The sequence below is a fragment of the Poecilia formosa genome, unplaced genomic scaffold (assembly GCF_000485575.1).
Source record: "Poecilia formosa unplaced genomic scaffold, Poecilia_formosa-5.1.2 Scaffold115, whole genome shotgun sequence".
In the NCBI taxonomy this organism is placed as follows: Eukaryota; Metazoa; Chordata; class Actinopteri; order Cyprinodontiformes; family Poeciliidae; genus Poecilia; species Poecilia formosa.
The window spans coordinates 450,708-467,045 of record NW_006800054.1 but is presented as its reverse complement, the minus strand read 5'-3'; the positions used below and the strand labels follow the sequence as shown (position 1 = coordinate 467,045).

Below are 16,338 nucleotides of genomic sequence, written 5' to 3'. Positions count from 1 at the left end.
TCCAGTTCTTAAATAGAATTAATATAATAAAAATAAAATAATTATAATAAATAAACAGACATAAGCCTATTTATATAGTTATTGCAGAATTGCAATAAACCGATTCTAGATTAACTTTATTAGATGCTTGTCATCTAATAATGTGTGCAACATAAATATCTCTATTGAAAACATAAAATATAGAAAAACTAAAAGGAGGATGCACAGTTGACTTTTCTTACAAACAATCTCATCATATACCTTTTATCATATACCTTTTTAAGTCAAAAAGTAAATAAAGGAGCTAGGCTTTTAAACATATATTTGGAATTACCATTTCAACATTTGTTGCACATAGGAGTAATACATTTTGTGTTCCTATTCAAATGTCAGAATGTATTTTAGGAAATGAAACAAAATCTTTATTTCCCTGTATGAGTGCAGTGTTAGTTTCTATTTCAATTTCTAAGTTCAGAAGGATAGAGAGACACTGAAAGGATAGGGAACAAAATATTTATCTTAAAATTTAAAGTGTTGAAATGCACGTTTTAATGTGTCCAAAACATATGTAATTTTTTTCTTACTGTATTTTGTCAATCACACAAGAGTTTGTCAGTTAATAAAAAGTACAAATTTAATAATGGTAAAAATGTATAGAAAGTATGAATAAAAGTTTTATACCTTCTATATTAGAACTTTAATTCCAATTAGTTCAATTAGTTGAGGGGGTTAGCCTCATAAGCATGCCACTTTTGGGTATGAAACAAATAACTTCAAATTATAAATACAGTAAGAAGATAAGAAGACTAGAAGATACTTTGGCAAAATGTCTCATTTTATTTTAACAATTTTTGTTATGTTTACAAATGAGCAAGATTTAAAAGGCCAAAAAAAAGTCCCCCCATATCTTCCTTATCATTTTTTTTTCATATAATGCACTGCAGAAATTCCAGAAACCTAACAATAAAGTAGGGTTTTGGGTTCAAATCCCTGTCTTGGGTCTTTCTGCATGGTCTTTTGTGTATCCGCTAGTTCTCTCTGGGTGCTCCAGCTTCCTCCCACAATACAATAAACATAACTGTTAGGTTATTCAGTCTGTCTGCATTTACATTGGGTATTAAGTGTGTGCATGTGTGTCTCTTTGCTGCCCAGTGATGGACTGGCTGTCTGTCCAGGTTGAGCCCTGCCTTTTGCCTACAAACTGCTGGAGCTAGCCACCAGCAAGAACAAGTGAGACACTTGATGAAAGGATTCCTTCTGTTTGCATCGCCTTGTTTGAGGTCTGAAACAAAGCAGAAATTGTGGTATTAATACAACACAAAATCTCTAAAGATACTTCAAAAAAGATTGCTCAATAAATTGTCAGTTGAAAAAAGATTTATTAAAACCTTACATAGATTCACTGATATAGTTCAACTGTTTATATTTGTTAATATTAATATGATGAAAATCTGAAAACCATTTAGGTAGAACGCTTGAATATTACCAGAGATGAATAAAAGGCGTTGTTAAGACAGTCAGGAAGGAGACTGCTAATAGTTATCTGAAGGTAGATAGACACTAGCACCCTCCCCCAGTTTCTTTAAGCATTTCTTTATGGGGGAAAAAAAGAGATTGGTCTTATGTAATATTAATATTTACATTTTCTGAGGTTAACTAAGGCGTACATCTATTGGTATAGAGAATATTGATGGAAAAACCCCTATGAGTCGGGTTCTTGTTTTTGTTCAAGCCTGTCTAACTTGTTTAGACAGACACGCACAAGCTCGCCCCTGAACACCTTGAACGAGTGTCAACAAAATGGCAGAGGTATGATTACTATGATAGGAAGGTGTCACGTTGAAACCCCACAGTGCGTCATGGTGTAGTGTTATGCAAATGTCTACACTGGAAAAGGTTTGACTAAAGTTAGACGTTTATTATACTTCTCATTAGTGGCATTTCTAAATGACAGCATGCTTCAGAATGACACAGACCTGCTATATTGTTGCAGTGGACCTTTCTACCACTACGTAAAGGAGAACGGGTGATTTATGTTTCGGTCTTGTTTTCAGTCGGTTTGGAGTCCTTAAAACCGGAGCAGCAGGTCGAGTTTCCCCTGTGGACTTCGCAGCACCGCCGCATGTTTCGGATCACATCCTCGCACATACTCTCCATGTACTTATTAGCTGCAGGATGTGGAAGGAGTTAGTCAAATATCCTCCTAGGCCTAAGTCTAAAACAACGCACAACATCTGAAGTACCTTGTAAACACTTCTGGATGGCGCATGCCTGCTTTTGACAAGGATCTTTCTGTGGCATTTCTGAAAATAAGTCGAAGACGCATTTTAAAACACGTTGTTTTCCAAGAACATGGTAATGGACTCAAAGTGACTCCCACCTCTGTATATAACATTGAGGCTAACCGCTACTTCCTACCCCGACACTGTTTTGGTCATGTGACACATCGACGGCGAGTCGTCACTTTAAAAAAAATAAATAAAGAGCGACATCTTGTGGAGGGAGGCAGGATTACATATAGAACTTTTAAAGAGTAAATATTTCTAAACTCTTGTAAACCTTTAGGGAAATATGTGTGTATGACAAAACTTTTATAATTTAAAGCTGTACACTTAAAATGACCTATATGAGCTAAAATGACCTATATACTGATATCTCATATAACTTGATGAATAAAATATTGTTTTTGTTACAATAGAAAGCACATCTTTAAAAAAAACATGCACCTCAGTAACCATTTTTAAGTCAGATCATGAGCATCTGTGTTGGATAAAAGCGAAATATCACTTTGCCACAGCAGATATCTAAAATTAGACAATCACTGTACTGATGAGTCATCTAAAAGATAGTGAGGGAAAGACAGGCTGAAAAAGAAACAGAAACAATGAACAAATGTGATTATATTAGAAGGCATTGCATTATTTCATGTACTGCTGGACTTTATTGCTTAAGAAAACCCAAGACTGACATTAGTAATCTAATAAAAGCAAAGGGCATCATCATCAGTAATTGAACCAGTTAGTGAAAAGCTTATTTTTATTGATAACAATAAGAAAATCAAACCAAGAAACAGCTCGTATTTACAGCATTCCCTGCTGCTATTCATTTCAGTGCCAATAGTGGGTATGTGTCTGAAATGTTCCATAAATTCATTAAATTAGTAGGTAAATAAGACTATCATAAATATTTACTATACAAAAAACATCACATGTAAATCCTAAAATGTGAAATCTACCCTAAATCAACAGCTATATATATATATAAAATTACAGTTACCAAATATAACATTTTAACATGATCCTCATCAACATCTGCGGAATCATAAATGTGTCATAATTTCCATTTTCAACGCAACAACAGTTAAATCAGTTCAGATGAATTTTCCCTGTGAGTCAGACAGCGTGCCAACTGATCCGTTGTAAGACAGCAAGCTTCAAACACCTGCGCAAAAGCAAAAGGAGATTTCAGGGTTAGGATGCAGAGTTTGGAACATTTTAATAACTGCAGCAACATATAAATCTTCCCTCTACCTTTGATCTTTTCTTTGATAATGAACTGCTTGCTCTTTTTTTCCAGCGTGTTTGAGGCAGTGCATGTGTAAGTGCCTGGGGGCAGCGAGGATGAAGTAATAACAGCTTCTGCCTTCATTTTCTCTTCTGTGGGATGGACGGACTGCCAGCTGTATACAGGCGTAGGGTTTCCCATGGCTGTGCAGTTTAAGGTGACTTCAGCCCCTGCTGTAAAGTCTAACACCTCTGTTTCAGGACTTAGAAATGTTGGGGGAACTACAAAGGAAAAACAAATAAATAGCAGTGTTTAATTTTCAGCATAAATATACACATTGCCATGTAAAAGTGTTCGTAGCACTTGAACTTTTTCAATTTTTTTCCACATTCCAGTCCAAAAAGTTAGTATGTTTAATTTTAAATCGCCAACACAAACTGAATGCTGAGCAGAAGAAAATAGTAGAGTGCTTAAAAATCTTCACAAATAAAAATCTGAAAAGGTCACTGCACAAACAGCCTCACAAAGACCAAGAGACACAGCAGGCAGGTCAGCGATAATTTTTAGATTATTTAAATAGCAATCTTATCAAGATATGGCTGCCAATCTAAACTGACAGGTTACAATTATTCAACAAATCGGAGGCCGATAAAAACTCTTGGAGAGTGAGAAAATCTGTCCAAAGCTTTGAAGATTTTACAATTAAATATTTGCACTGAATTTTCACAACAGACTGACAAAGTGCAAGTAATATTCACTATATCCACTTGGAATAAAGTGTATCCATTCTTTTTTGGCAAATGTTCTATTCTTTTATTGATTTTAAAAGCTAAAAGTAGAAATGAAGTGTTTTTTTAAATAACACGTTTCCAAAGTTGTAGAAAAGTAAAGTTGTCACTATTCATTGTCAAAGGAAGTTGACAAACTCATGCTGGAATGGCCAAGTCAAAGTTCAGACCTAAATACGGCTGAGATTCTATGTTCAAAGACCCTATTATGCTACATTTTCTTTTGAGTTCACATCTGTGCTCTACCTTGTGTTGGTCTATAAAGTGTTATATGTACATATAACATAACTCACAGTATACGGACACAGCGAGGGGCTCTGAGGCCAGAGTGGGAGGTGGCTGTGGTCCCTCTGGTCCAAGGTCCAGCTCCGCTACACACTTATACTCTGCATCGTTTTCTGCTTTTGTTGGCGTGATGACGAGGATAGAGGACACTTGTACGGGGGAAGAAGATGTGAGGTCAGAGAAGGAGTGCTGATAGACCCCAGTCTGACCTCGGTACCACCTCAGTGTGAGGTACTGAACAGGAGCGATATTCTGAACCTCACAGAGCAGCTGGTACTCTCTCCCTTCCACCATGGGGCCAGTGTGGTTCGCCTGCCTGATGGAAATGCTGTCTGGAGTTTCTACGTAAATAACACACATATTTCTAGTCAGGAAAATAAGTTCATTTAAGTTGCAACCATATGCCGATGTCAAGAGCTGACTCACTGTAAAGAACAAGGTTGAGTTTCTCCTCACACTGTCTCGGAGCTGTGAAAAAAACCCCATAGCAGATGGGCTCCTCTATCCACTCAATAAGGCTGTCTACCTTCCACTGGACAGACCGGTCCTCCTGTGTGTGCACCGCACCAATGGCCGACTCCCAGCCCAGGACACGGACCGGGCGTGTAGCTTCACAGCTGACCGTGACTGACTCCCCGAAGCCCACCACAACCCTGGACGGCTTGAGAATAAGGGAGCAGCCTTCTCCTGACACTAGAGGAGACAGTGTCAGTCGCCAGTAAGAGATATTGTGTCATGAAAAAGGATCTACCCCCTCCCCACCCCCCTTACAGATTTTATGTTTTTGATTTCTTTTTCGCACCTAATTGTTTCAGGTCATCAAACAAATATTCAATTTAATTTAATGAGTTATGCAGCAGGAAGGTGATCCAAAGCACATCATCAAGTTTACACCTAAATACCACACAAAAAAAAAAGAATTTGGAGTGGTCTAGTCAAAGCTCACACTTAAATTTTATTGAAATGCTGTGGCATCACTTTAAATAGGCTGTTTTTATTTTTCTCAAAGAACCTTCCAAGGTTGGTAAATTAAAACAAATTTACCAAGAAAAGTGGACAAGAATTTCTCCAGAGTATTTACACCTCTCATTTCAAGTTATCGCAAATGCTTAATGGCACAAGTAAAGAGGATTAACTTTTTCACATAGGGTCAAGTTTGCTTGAATAGCCTTATCTCTTTCAAAAACAGTCATTTAAAAAGTATTTTCTTTTTCAGGTTTGATCATCTTGTTAGATCTTATGTTAAAAACAGAAGAAATCTGTAAGAGGAAATAATTTCACCGCACTTGTAATGAAAACTACCATAATGGGTTTAATCCTAATTGTAACACAAATTAGCTTTTGTTTAAGTTTTAAAATTTTTTTTTTTACATTCACTAATCCCACCAAAGATTTAATGCATTCGACTGTTAGTCCCAGCTTTTTCATTTGCATCACCTTTACGTCAACATTTCTGTCCTGGACATCATCTGTATCCGAAACAATTGAGAATGAACATGTAGTCCACAATTTCTTACCTTTACAAAACATGCAAAGTACGAGTATCCAAATAAGAAAGTTGTTTCCCATGGTACTGTTTTCTTTTTTTTTTTTTTTTCTGCTCTTCGACAGAAGAAAATTCCAACTTGAACCACCCTGGCAACTCTGCAGGGAACTATGTTGGAACAAAGCAGAAATCCCTCCCAGCTGACTTTACAGATGGGAGGGGGTAAAACAGGGGAAAAGTAAAGGGGAAGAGTGGGAAAGTTAACAGCCCATTATTTCTTTCACATTGAATTAAAAGCTCAGAAACACATCGGTAGATGTGCAACAGGAATTCCTGACCCACCGGACACTTACGGCTAAAATCTGTGGAACGATTTGCTACTTCAACTGCTCAATGTAAATCTACCCAAAGATTAAAAACAAACACAAATAATGATCTTTTAACGTTCAATCTTCACAGTCACATCTCTATGGCTTTGGGTTTAGCCATGATATAGACTCATAAAACATTTTAGAGCAAATTTTAGGCGTCATAAAAAACTGTGCAGAATAGCTTGTTTTCAGTTCCTCTTGCACACTTGTTTGAGACTGCCTCAGGCCTTCATGCTTTGTTAAATCCCAGCTGGCAGGAGAGCTGGTCTCCTGCAGCATGTGAGCTTGTAAGACTCACACTGTGACCAGAATGCTGCACAGCACATCGGCTCTGAGTGTAAGTGTGGTGCAAGAGAGCAAAAAAACACAAAAAACAAAACAAAAAAAGCAGATGGTTTTTAATGTATTCATGGAGAGGACAGCTGGGAAACTTTACACCTTACATTGTTCATTCTCACATCACTTGCAGCTTTAAATGCCCCACCTAGTCCTCCGGGATAAACATTTCTATTGTAAAATCTGTATTGTTTAAATGTGCTAACCTAGCCCATCTGCTAGGTTGCTATGGCAGCACAAGAGAAACATAAACAAACAGTTGACCTACTTTTCAGCTAGGTCTCTGTTGGAAATGACAAGAGAATAACTCCAAGGACACAGTTTAAGGACGAAAAAAAATAATCCAAAAGACAGGATAACACATACGCCTCTTTACATTCACTCTGTTTGGATCTAATTAGTATGGCAGTCTCAGTGCTGTATAATGTACGGCTTCCTGAAAGAAGCAGAGAAAAGGGACCGAGGGACTGACAAAGGGGGGGGTGAGGAAACACAGACGCTGTTTTGACTTTGCCTCAATCAGTATTCCGCTTAAGGAGGTCGCCAACACAGAAATTGGCTCAGTTGTATGTTAACCTTTTGTTTTGCAGATCATTTAAAATAGGACTAATTTATACTTGTTTTGTTTTTTTTTTGTTTTACATTATTTTAATGTTTACTTAAAAGTGTAAAGATCTTCTACATAAAAAAACACTCAGTAGGTTCATTTGAGCAAGCCACAGACATCCGTTTTAGCAGTTACAGAAATTGCAAGCTCTGTCTACGATGGCAAGATAATCAAACATTAACAAGGCATGCTGCAAACAGCGGAATTATTTTTACAGGACATTACATGATCAATACGCTGAAAATTAGTTTAAAAAAATACCCACAGTGCTCACAGTTGTGCTCTGAGTAGCACTGGACAATTACTGTAGCTGTAATGAAATCTAAATAATAGTTCAAACAGCACATAGAAGAAAACATTAAAATATAATTTTGTGTGCACAAAATGCTAAATTCAATTTTTAAAAAAAAAATTCAAAATACTTTATTGATCCCAAAGGGAAATTAAATAAAATTAACGATTATCATCTTGTTGTCAAATATGAGCACATAAGCAGTTTGTCAGCAATAAGCCAATAATCGTTTAAAAAATGTGATTGTACTCCAACAGTCAAACTTTACAAAACATAGCGAGGCATCAAGTTTGACTATGACAAAGATCCTCAATAGTTGCCTTGATGACCTAAGTGGATAGGTTATCCTATAAAAGTTCTCAAAGTTACAACAGGTACCATATTTTTACTGACCACTGCAAACAATCCAAACTGAGAAGGAAGTTATCGCTTTTGTTCTGGTTGTGAGAAGCAAAAAACACAGATGCTAAAGAATATGATAACAATCTGCTTTGCTCTTTACACAGAGATGGCTGCTTACTTATACAAAGCCAATAAGGAAATAAGTCCAACACTGACTGCGTGAAACATTTCTTTATTATTTGAGAATTTACATGTACTTGAGAAATTTGTCTCTTTCAACCTTTTCACAGCTAAAGCATTAGCTTAACCCAAAATCTAAGTAAGAATCACAAATGCCTTCCAGTGCTTTATTGTGTATATTCTCATATTATTACTTGCAGCTATAAATATGCCCCAACATGCAGGATAAACATTCTGGAAGTAAGTATTTTATCTTTCAACTCATCTGCCAGGTTGTTATAGCAACACAAGAAAATAAAATACAGGTTTTTTTTTATTGTTGGAAATGACTGGGGAAAACTGTTTGAAGACAGAGATGATTTTTTAAAAAAAGTTTTATTTTATCAGCAGAAGAGAGGAAACACTTTACATTCACAATGATGTCAGGATCTAATCAGTAGATGGCAGTGGTTTTTAATGGAAGGCTGTCTGGCAGAGTCAATGGACTGAACATTTGCTAAATCTATGATGCTCCCAACACAAAAGAGTGATGCCACAATACTTTAACCTCTTAACTTAGTTGAAGTAAAACAACACTGATGATAAAAAAAAAAACAATGGTTAATTAGAGTAAGATTTTACAATAAATGAACATTTTCAAAAACAGTTTTGTGCTTTAAATAAATTGATTTTATACACAAATTATTTTACATTAGAACCATTTTAGTATGTAGCACATACGAAGGGTATCACAGAACTTATATTTTGTAAGTTTACTCAGTGCAAGATAAACACTTTATCGATTGCTTTATGTTATACCTCAACTGGCAGATATTCATAGAACAGCTGAGACTGAAAGATATTTTAGTTTGTGTTGTTGCTTGCCCCTGAAAGCAAATGTCCTGACTTGATCATTTTGATCTAAATTACTAATTTTGTTAGTAATTCCCTTAGGCATTGTTTGATGGTTATTCCAAAGCAAAAGTATTATCTCGCAAAAACAGATAGAATATACTACAAATATGCTAAGACATTTTAAAAGAACCAAGAAGCCCAGTTGTTATACAAAAACATAGAATGAAATCTCATACAATCATATAGATAGTTGCAAAGATTTGATTTGACCATGCTTCACACGGAAATTCCACACATAAATGCTCTGATGTTTTGATCTTTTCGTCCACACAAAGAATTACTGAGATAATTTAACTTTGAGTTAAGTTTATGTTTTCAGAAGCTTAACTCAAAGTTTTAACATATATAATTTATGTTCTTTTTTAATATAGTCTGTTTTTCTTTTTTTTTTTAATGATTTTTTTAATGATTTAAATGCAGCATGTCTCATAGCCCAATCTTGTAAACCAATAATTTTCTAACTTCCCCAAAACCCATTATAAGAAAGATGAACTTACTGTCTCTGCACAACCAAGGAAACCTTTAGCCTACCCAGGAACAAGATTACAATGGGAAAAAAATACAGAGGTGCGTCATTGTGTGGCAAGTTGTTGTTCTTGCACAAAGCAAACATATTAAAAAGTTGACAATGTTGTCTATTATAAGACACCTTCCCAGGTGGTGGCACCATGTACCTGGAAAAGACATAATACTGCCCCTTTAAAAGCAGTAGAACGTCAGGGTGTTCATTTAAACCCATGTCATTCTACTTGGTGATGACCATCGACTTTTCCACTGAAGTGGCTACAGTGGTTCTTAACTCGTTTTGAAAAGAACTGGTTAGCTGAGAGCCAAGTCAGAGCCAAGTCATTTCCTCATAGATGTGTCATCCTGTAAATGTTTAGCCTTCCTCAGTTTCATTCTGTCTGTGAAGGATCATAGTACATAGGCATATTATGCATTCCAGTGCCTCCGCAAACAAATGATGACTAAGCATCTCAACCTGGACAGACTCACACAGAGAGTAAGTAGTTATTTGATAGTTTATTGAACAAATAATAATCATTGGCCCTCGGACACCGGCAGAAGATCTGACTCCGGTAACCGCCGTCAGAGGCGATGAGGATGAGGATTAAAGACGTCGTCCCTCCCAAGGCCCGGACACAGGAGGGACACCTCATTAGGTCTATTCTTCAAATGAACTCTGAAAAGATCACAAGGACACAAAGGCTTGTCTTTTGCAAACGGGGAGAAGCGTGTCAGACTTAGCTGTTCAGGCTAACTCCACAGAGAGCTTGCAAACCTTTAATATTTATTCTCTTCAGAGCATAGGCATGTGATCATAGTGATAATTCAACAGCACAGGCAAGTACAGGAAATGCATTTCATATGGCAACTGCAAAGACAGGCATTTTGCACAAGATATTTCAGTTCTCTTATTTTTTTTCACAGCTGCAGAAGCGCCTACGCCTTGTCTGGAAACTTCTTTACGTTTCCAGACAAATACAGCAGTTTAAATACAGCAGATATAACAGTAAACAAATGGTTAAAAAAAGTATCAACATTTCCATCACACCTCATTTTTATTTGTATTACTGAAAGGGCCAGAATGTTAAATTGAAAGTATTTGGAAGAGACACAAAATTAGATTTTATTTTTTGCAAAAAGTTGTGAAAACACATTTATTTTAATGTTTACATAAACAAGAAACTATAGAATATTCTAATCAGTGAGAATTGTACCCCGACATATTTGTATCTGCACCAATCAAATGATTTTGCAGACTAAAGTTATGTAAATCTTGAACTATGGTTGAGTGCCACATAAAATCATTCACAGTGCCGCAAAATGGCCCCCGCGCCGCAATTTGGACACGTGCAGACTACTTGTGCACATTCTCACATTACTCATAGCTTTAGATATGCCCCAACAAGTTCACAGGATATTCTGATAGTAAAGCTTTTGTCTTTGAACTCCAACAGTGTGGAAGCCCATCTGCCAGGTTGTTATAGCAACACAGAAAACACAAAAACAACCGACTCACTTTTTCAGCTAAGTCTGTTGGAAATGACAGAAGAAAATTAAGTCAGTTTTTAGACAATAATGATAATAATAAAAAAAGCTTTATTGTACCAGCTGAAAACAGAATTACACAAACTCCTCTATAATATCCTGACATTTGATGTCAGGATCTAATAAGTGCAGATGACTCAGTGCTTAATTATGTAAGGCTGATGGAGCGAGGTAAGGGTCTGACAAAGTGGGGAAAGGAAACATTTGTTGAATCTGTTCGACTTGGAGCTATTGACAACATAAAAAGGTGATGACAAAATATTTCAACCTTTTAATTTAGTCAATGTAAAAGAACACTGATGAAAACAAAACTGTTTTAATTAACTTAGATTTCACGCAAAAAAAATCTTTTTCTTTTATCAGTTTCATGCTTTTTGTTTCATAAAAAAAACATGTTGGTATATAAAAGAGCATTGCATGGTTTGTAGGTTTACTCAGTGCAAAATAAACATTATCAAGGCGCAGCACAGCAAACAGTAAAATGAAAAACTTAAATTGCAGAACCTCACATGATTTGTACATGTGCCAAAAATTAACAATAACAAAACAAATTCACACAGCATGAAGTTGTGCTGAGTAACGTTACTGAATATATGTTAGATAGCGTCCAAACATAAAACAAAAATTACAAATAAAACCAAAAAAGAAACCCTTAAATATGATCCACTACGGTTAAATGAAAATGCATAAATTTAACAAGTCATAAGTCGAGGTTAAAATATAATACAACAAACATCCAACATGTTCATCCTCTATACAACGAGGGTGCAATGATGCAAAAATTTTCCGGTTTTTTTTCATTAAAAATCTGGAAATTCTAAGATTTTTGATGAAAGGTTATACAAGCTTAGCACCAAAATGAGCCTGAAATCAACTGCACAAACTACCTGCTGCGGGTTTAACAACCATAATCATGTCCAAATCAAGGAGACGACAGTTGCTTTGGTTGGAGCTGTTAAAAAAAAAAAAAAAGCTAAGCTGCACCTCAGCCACATGCATTTTGAACCCATCAGGTTCCTTCTATAATGCACTCTTCTCAGCAGGTGAAGATAATTTAATCAGGTTGTTTCCCTGGTACAGAGCTGGTTTTACTGCATAGGCTACATATTTTCAACAGGATTAAGAATGTGGCTTTGTGAAAGTCACATTAAAAGGTTAATCTTAGCTTGCTTTATCCATTTCCAAACCATCTTTTAGTCAGGGCTTGAATTAAAAAAAACTCTGTGCTTGTGATAAGAATGAAATCATAACATATTGTTGCACATTCTTTAAAAATGGTATTTGAAAAGTGCAAACAATTGCTTTTAACAGCACAACAAGCAAGCAAACTTCAAGTAAGAATGTTATAATGTATTTGAACAAAATACATATACAAAAAAGGTATAGCCTTTTTTTTGGTATACCTATGCCATGAACTCCGCCCTCACGGAAACTCAAAAAGCCACATTCATTAATTGACATTTAAATCAATTAATTAGCAAAAAATGTAGCATAGTCCATACGATAAGCTAAAGGAAGAAGTTACCCAGAGCTGGATAAAGATCTTGCTGTCGTTTTTCCTGATTCTTTAAATGTTCTGGATTCTCTGTGGGTGCAGCAAGAAAATATCTGGTTGATCCAGTAGTTTTGTTTGGTCTAGAGAAACTGGTGGTCCGAGAGAGGTTGTTGCAGATGAGTGAAAGAGGCTACATGTCCCAAATGGTGCTTTAACGTGTTCAGAAAATTGGGCTGGAGAATTATAGATACTAAAGTTTCTGGTAAAGTTTCAAGGTGCACGAAAAGGGATGAAAATCTGGTGAGGAGAAAACTCCACCAACACTAGAAATGTTGAGAAAACTTTATTAGCAGGTTCAGACAATTCAGCTTGTACCGTCGTGATAGGTAAACTTGTTTCCTCAGTATTTCAAGTGTTGCAGGAGCTTCAACTTAGAGCCCTCTACCACTTTACAATCTTCACAAAATATTTTCATAAAAGCTAACATTTCAACACTAATAGACGGTGTTTGACTTTTGGGAGATGAAAAAAAGTACTGTGCTTTTAGTTGCAGCAGTGTGCAACACCTTTTTATACCAGCAAACATGACAACATGCATCTGATAAACCAGACTTGTGTCAAATGGGCAGCAAGGCGGCACAAAAAGTCAAAGTACCACTTTAACACAGTAGTTATGGCAACTTGAAATACAGATGGGTCAATCGAAAAGAAAAACTGATCCCAGAGAAGACTTTGAACGTCCATCATTTCCTGAAGTAAGTTTGCTACATTTCCGTAGTAAGCTTGTGAATGTGGAGCTTTATTAAGGTTAAGAAACACAGTTAAACCCTTAGTGCAACCGGAAAAGGAAGTTTGTTTCAACAGTGGTAATAATTTGGAAATCTCAAAGGCAGAAGACAAATTCAGCATTTCTAAAAGTAGAGCCAAGCACGTACAAACAGGCCCTGAACATGCACCACCAATAAAAGCACTCAGTTCTAAAATGAACTAACGTTTCACCAAGCACAAAATCTTACAGTAAAACCATCCAACATTGAATTATGCAAAAGTCAGATTTCTTTTGGACTGGTGGGAGGAGGTTAATAGATAGTTCTTGGGATAGTACACGATCCACTTCTTGTCACAAAAACGGCGCCGAGGATGATGATCACAATTCCCAGAGTCAGAAATACTCCCAGCAGGGCTGCCATGGTGGTATAATTATCTGTGGGAGATGACAATTTCTGTTACATTCTCATTCTTTCTTGCAAAAGAATAGTGTCTTTTGTTTATGATAAGCTAAACATCCCAAAATAAGGATTACAACAAAGAGTACATGAAGCCCCAGCAGTGGTCTCCGGTTGACCACCTATTAGACAACAGTAGCATGGAGGGTTATTGACAAAACAGTACAACAGGAGGAAAAGATAATGTAGGATTGCTAGAGAGATGTGATTACCTTTAGGTTTGTTGAGGTGGAAATACTTGGTTGTTTTATCCACAACATTAGAGGCTACACATTTCCAGACTCCTGGAGTCCTGAAATCCAAAGTTAAAATTGGCCCAGTCGCATTTTGGTCCCGGGTCCACTTTAGCGTACTGTTCGCAAAGTGCCACTCGTAACGTGGAGTAGGGTTTCCTGTAGCCGTGCAGTTCAAAGATATTTTTGTGCCAGTAACATTTTCCAGGGTCTCATTTTTAGGCTCAGTAAGGATTGGTGGATCTGATGATGAGCATTAAATTATGTAAAGAGAAGGAAAAAGAGGAATTAAAAATACAGACAGACTGACATTTAGCTGCAAAAATGACTCCTTTTGATGAATAGACAAACTTACAGTAAACTGTTAATTCATACAACTCTGATCGCATCGGCTGAGGACGTTGTTTTGCTGGTAAGTCTAGCTTTGCTTCACACCAGATCTTCTTTCTGTTATCCTCTGCAACAATGTCTACTGTTGCTTCAACAGACCTATTGACTGGATGTCGATCGGTACCTTCAAACTTCTGCTCATGGAACATTTTATCTCCTTTGTACCAGGATATGATAAGTCTGTTTACTGGTGCAACATCAAAAACTGAGCACTTTAAGAGATGATATTTATCATCTGCCATCAGAGGGCTCAGAGGCTTTGGCATAGATACCTTCGTTGGCATTTCTACAGCAAAAAGTGATACAGGAAAAAAGTTAATTAGGACATAAACAGTATTTTTTATCAATCTATATTAATATGAAAAGTATCCACAGCATATTTGGTTATTTCAAAATTGTATAAAATTTATATTTTTTCTCAAAATTCTACATGCAAATACCCCATTATGAACATGTGAGTTTGTAAGTTTCTATTTATTAAAAATAGAAACCAAGAAATCACATTTATGCAAGCATTTACAGACTTTGCTTAATATGTTGACCCAGCTTTGACAACTGCGGCCTCAAGCCGAGTTGAATATAAGGCCACAAGCTTAGCTCACCCATCTTTAGGCAGTTTCACCCATTCTTCCTTCAAGGTTTCCAGTTCAATCAAGTTTGATGAGAGACGTCTGTCTGGCGTTTATAGATTTTTCCGGAGATGTTCTATCAGATTCAAGTCTGGACTCTGGCTTGGCCACTCCAGGACATTTACAGAGATGTTCTGAAGTCACTGTGAGATCTTTACAGTGTGCTTCACCTGAGTCTGAAGTCCAGATGACTCTGGAGCTGGTTTTCATCAAGTATGTCTCTGTGGATTGCTGAATTAATTTTTCTCTTTATTCTGACTAGTCTGCCAGTTCCTTTTGCTGCAAAACATCCCCACAGCATGATGCTGACACCAATATTCTTCATTCCAGGCATCATGTTTCCTCCAAACATGATGCCTGGTATTCACAGCAAAACGTTCAAACTTGTTCTCATCAGACCACAGAATTTGGTTCTTTATGGGTCTTAAAATCCTTCAAGGGCCTGTGGGTAAACTCCTGTCATGTGCCTTTTATTGAGGAGTGGTTTTCCTCTGGACACCCTGGTTACCTTCCTGACTAAAGCCCTTCTCTGATGATCTCTCAGTTTAGATGGCCGACTAGCTCAAGAAGAATCCTGATGGTTCCAAACGTCTTCCATTTATGAACGATGGAGGACATTGAGATTAAGACCATTAGAACCTTCAAAACAGCACACACCGCTATGCATCCTTCCCCAGACTTCTACTTCAAGACAATCGTATTTCAGAGGTCTACATACAATTTCTTTGATACAATTCTTGGTGTTTTTGATCTTACCTGCAGTGTCCAATGTAGGACTTTATATAGACAGGTGGTGTGCCTTTTCAGTCAACTGAATTTACTACAGGTGGTTTCTACATTTAAGTTGTAGAAACATCTCAAGGACGATCAGGATGATCATGAATTTAAATTTTCATGGTGAAGGCTTACGTAAATGTGATTTTTTTTCTTCCATTTTTAATAAATTTAGAAAACACTCAGCCTTTTTTTCTACATTGATGGGATAAGAGATTAATTCATATTCATACAACTTGTAAAGATTGCAAATGAATACTTCCCAGATTCATTGTGTGTGTGTGTGTGTATATATATATATATATATATATATAGGTATGTGTGTGTGTGTGTGTGAGCATCTTACATAAGACTGTCACATTTATTAATCAACTTACTTACTGTAAGTAACCCTCCCGACCCCACTAAGGAACAAGGGTGTAAAGAAAATGGATGGATGGATGGATGGATGGATGGATGGATGGATGGATGGATG

At 36.6% G+C, this 16,338-nt stretch overlaps 3 protein-coding genes across 4 annotated transcripts in view; all 3 read right to left on the bottom strand.

Annotated features, from left to right (window-relative positions):
- Window positions 1–793: 793 nt before the first annotated feature.
- Window positions 794–2,418, bottom strand: cmc4 (C-x(9)-C motif containing 4 homolog (S. cerevisiae)). 2 transcript variants are annotated; one of them, XM_007560387.2, is made up of 4 exons: window positions 2,360–2,418; window positions 2,223–2,282; window positions 1,956–2,147; window positions 794–1,261 (listed from the first exon to the last, which is right to left on the bottom strand). In XM_007560387.2, exons 2-3 carry the CDS (start codon window positions 2,278–2,280, stop codon window positions 2,011–2,013), a joined length of 195 nt encoding a protein of 64 aa, XP_007560449.1. In that variant the 5' UTR covers window positions 2,281–2,282; window positions 2,360–2,418; the 3' UTR covers window positions 794–1,261; window positions 1,956–2,010. The 2 variants fall into 2 exon arrangements, with proteins under 2 accessions (XP_007560449.1, XP_007560448.1); XM_007560386.2 differs by having other exon boundaries at window positions 2,223–2,412.
- Window positions 2,419–2,988: 570 nt separating this feature from the next.
- Window positions 2,989–6,180, bottom strand: LOC103143740 (hemicentin-2-like). Its single transcript, XM_007560385.2, has 5 exons — window positions 6,074–6,180; window positions 4,983–5,249; window positions 4,565–4,897; window positions 3,510–3,764; window positions 2,989–3,420 (listed from the first exon to the last, which is right to left on the bottom strand). The coding sequence occupies exons 1-5, from the start codon at window positions 6,123–6,125 to the stop codon at window positions 3,413–3,415; spliced, it is 915 nt and encodes a 304-aa protein (XP_007560447.1). The 5' UTR covers window positions 6,126–6,180; the 3' UTR covers window positions 2,989–3,412.
- A 5,991-nt stretch (window positions 6,181–12,171) lies between these two features.
- Window positions 12,172–16,338, bottom strand: part of LOC103143739 (intercellular adhesion molecule 3-like) — a 7,037-nt gene continuing 2,870 nt past the window's right edge. The window contains exons 3-5 of the mRNA XM_016675536.1: window positions 14,426–14,746; window positions 14,050–14,313; window positions 12,172–13,815 (exon numbers count right to left, since the gene is read on the bottom strand). Of these exons, the coding sequence (XP_016531022.1) occupies window positions 13,691–13,815; window positions 14,050–14,313; window positions 14,426–14,746 (710 nt within the window). The 3' untranslated portion in view covers window positions 12,172–13,690. The remainder of the gene's footprint in view (window positions 13,816–14,049; window positions 14,314–14,425; window positions 14,747–16,338) is intronic.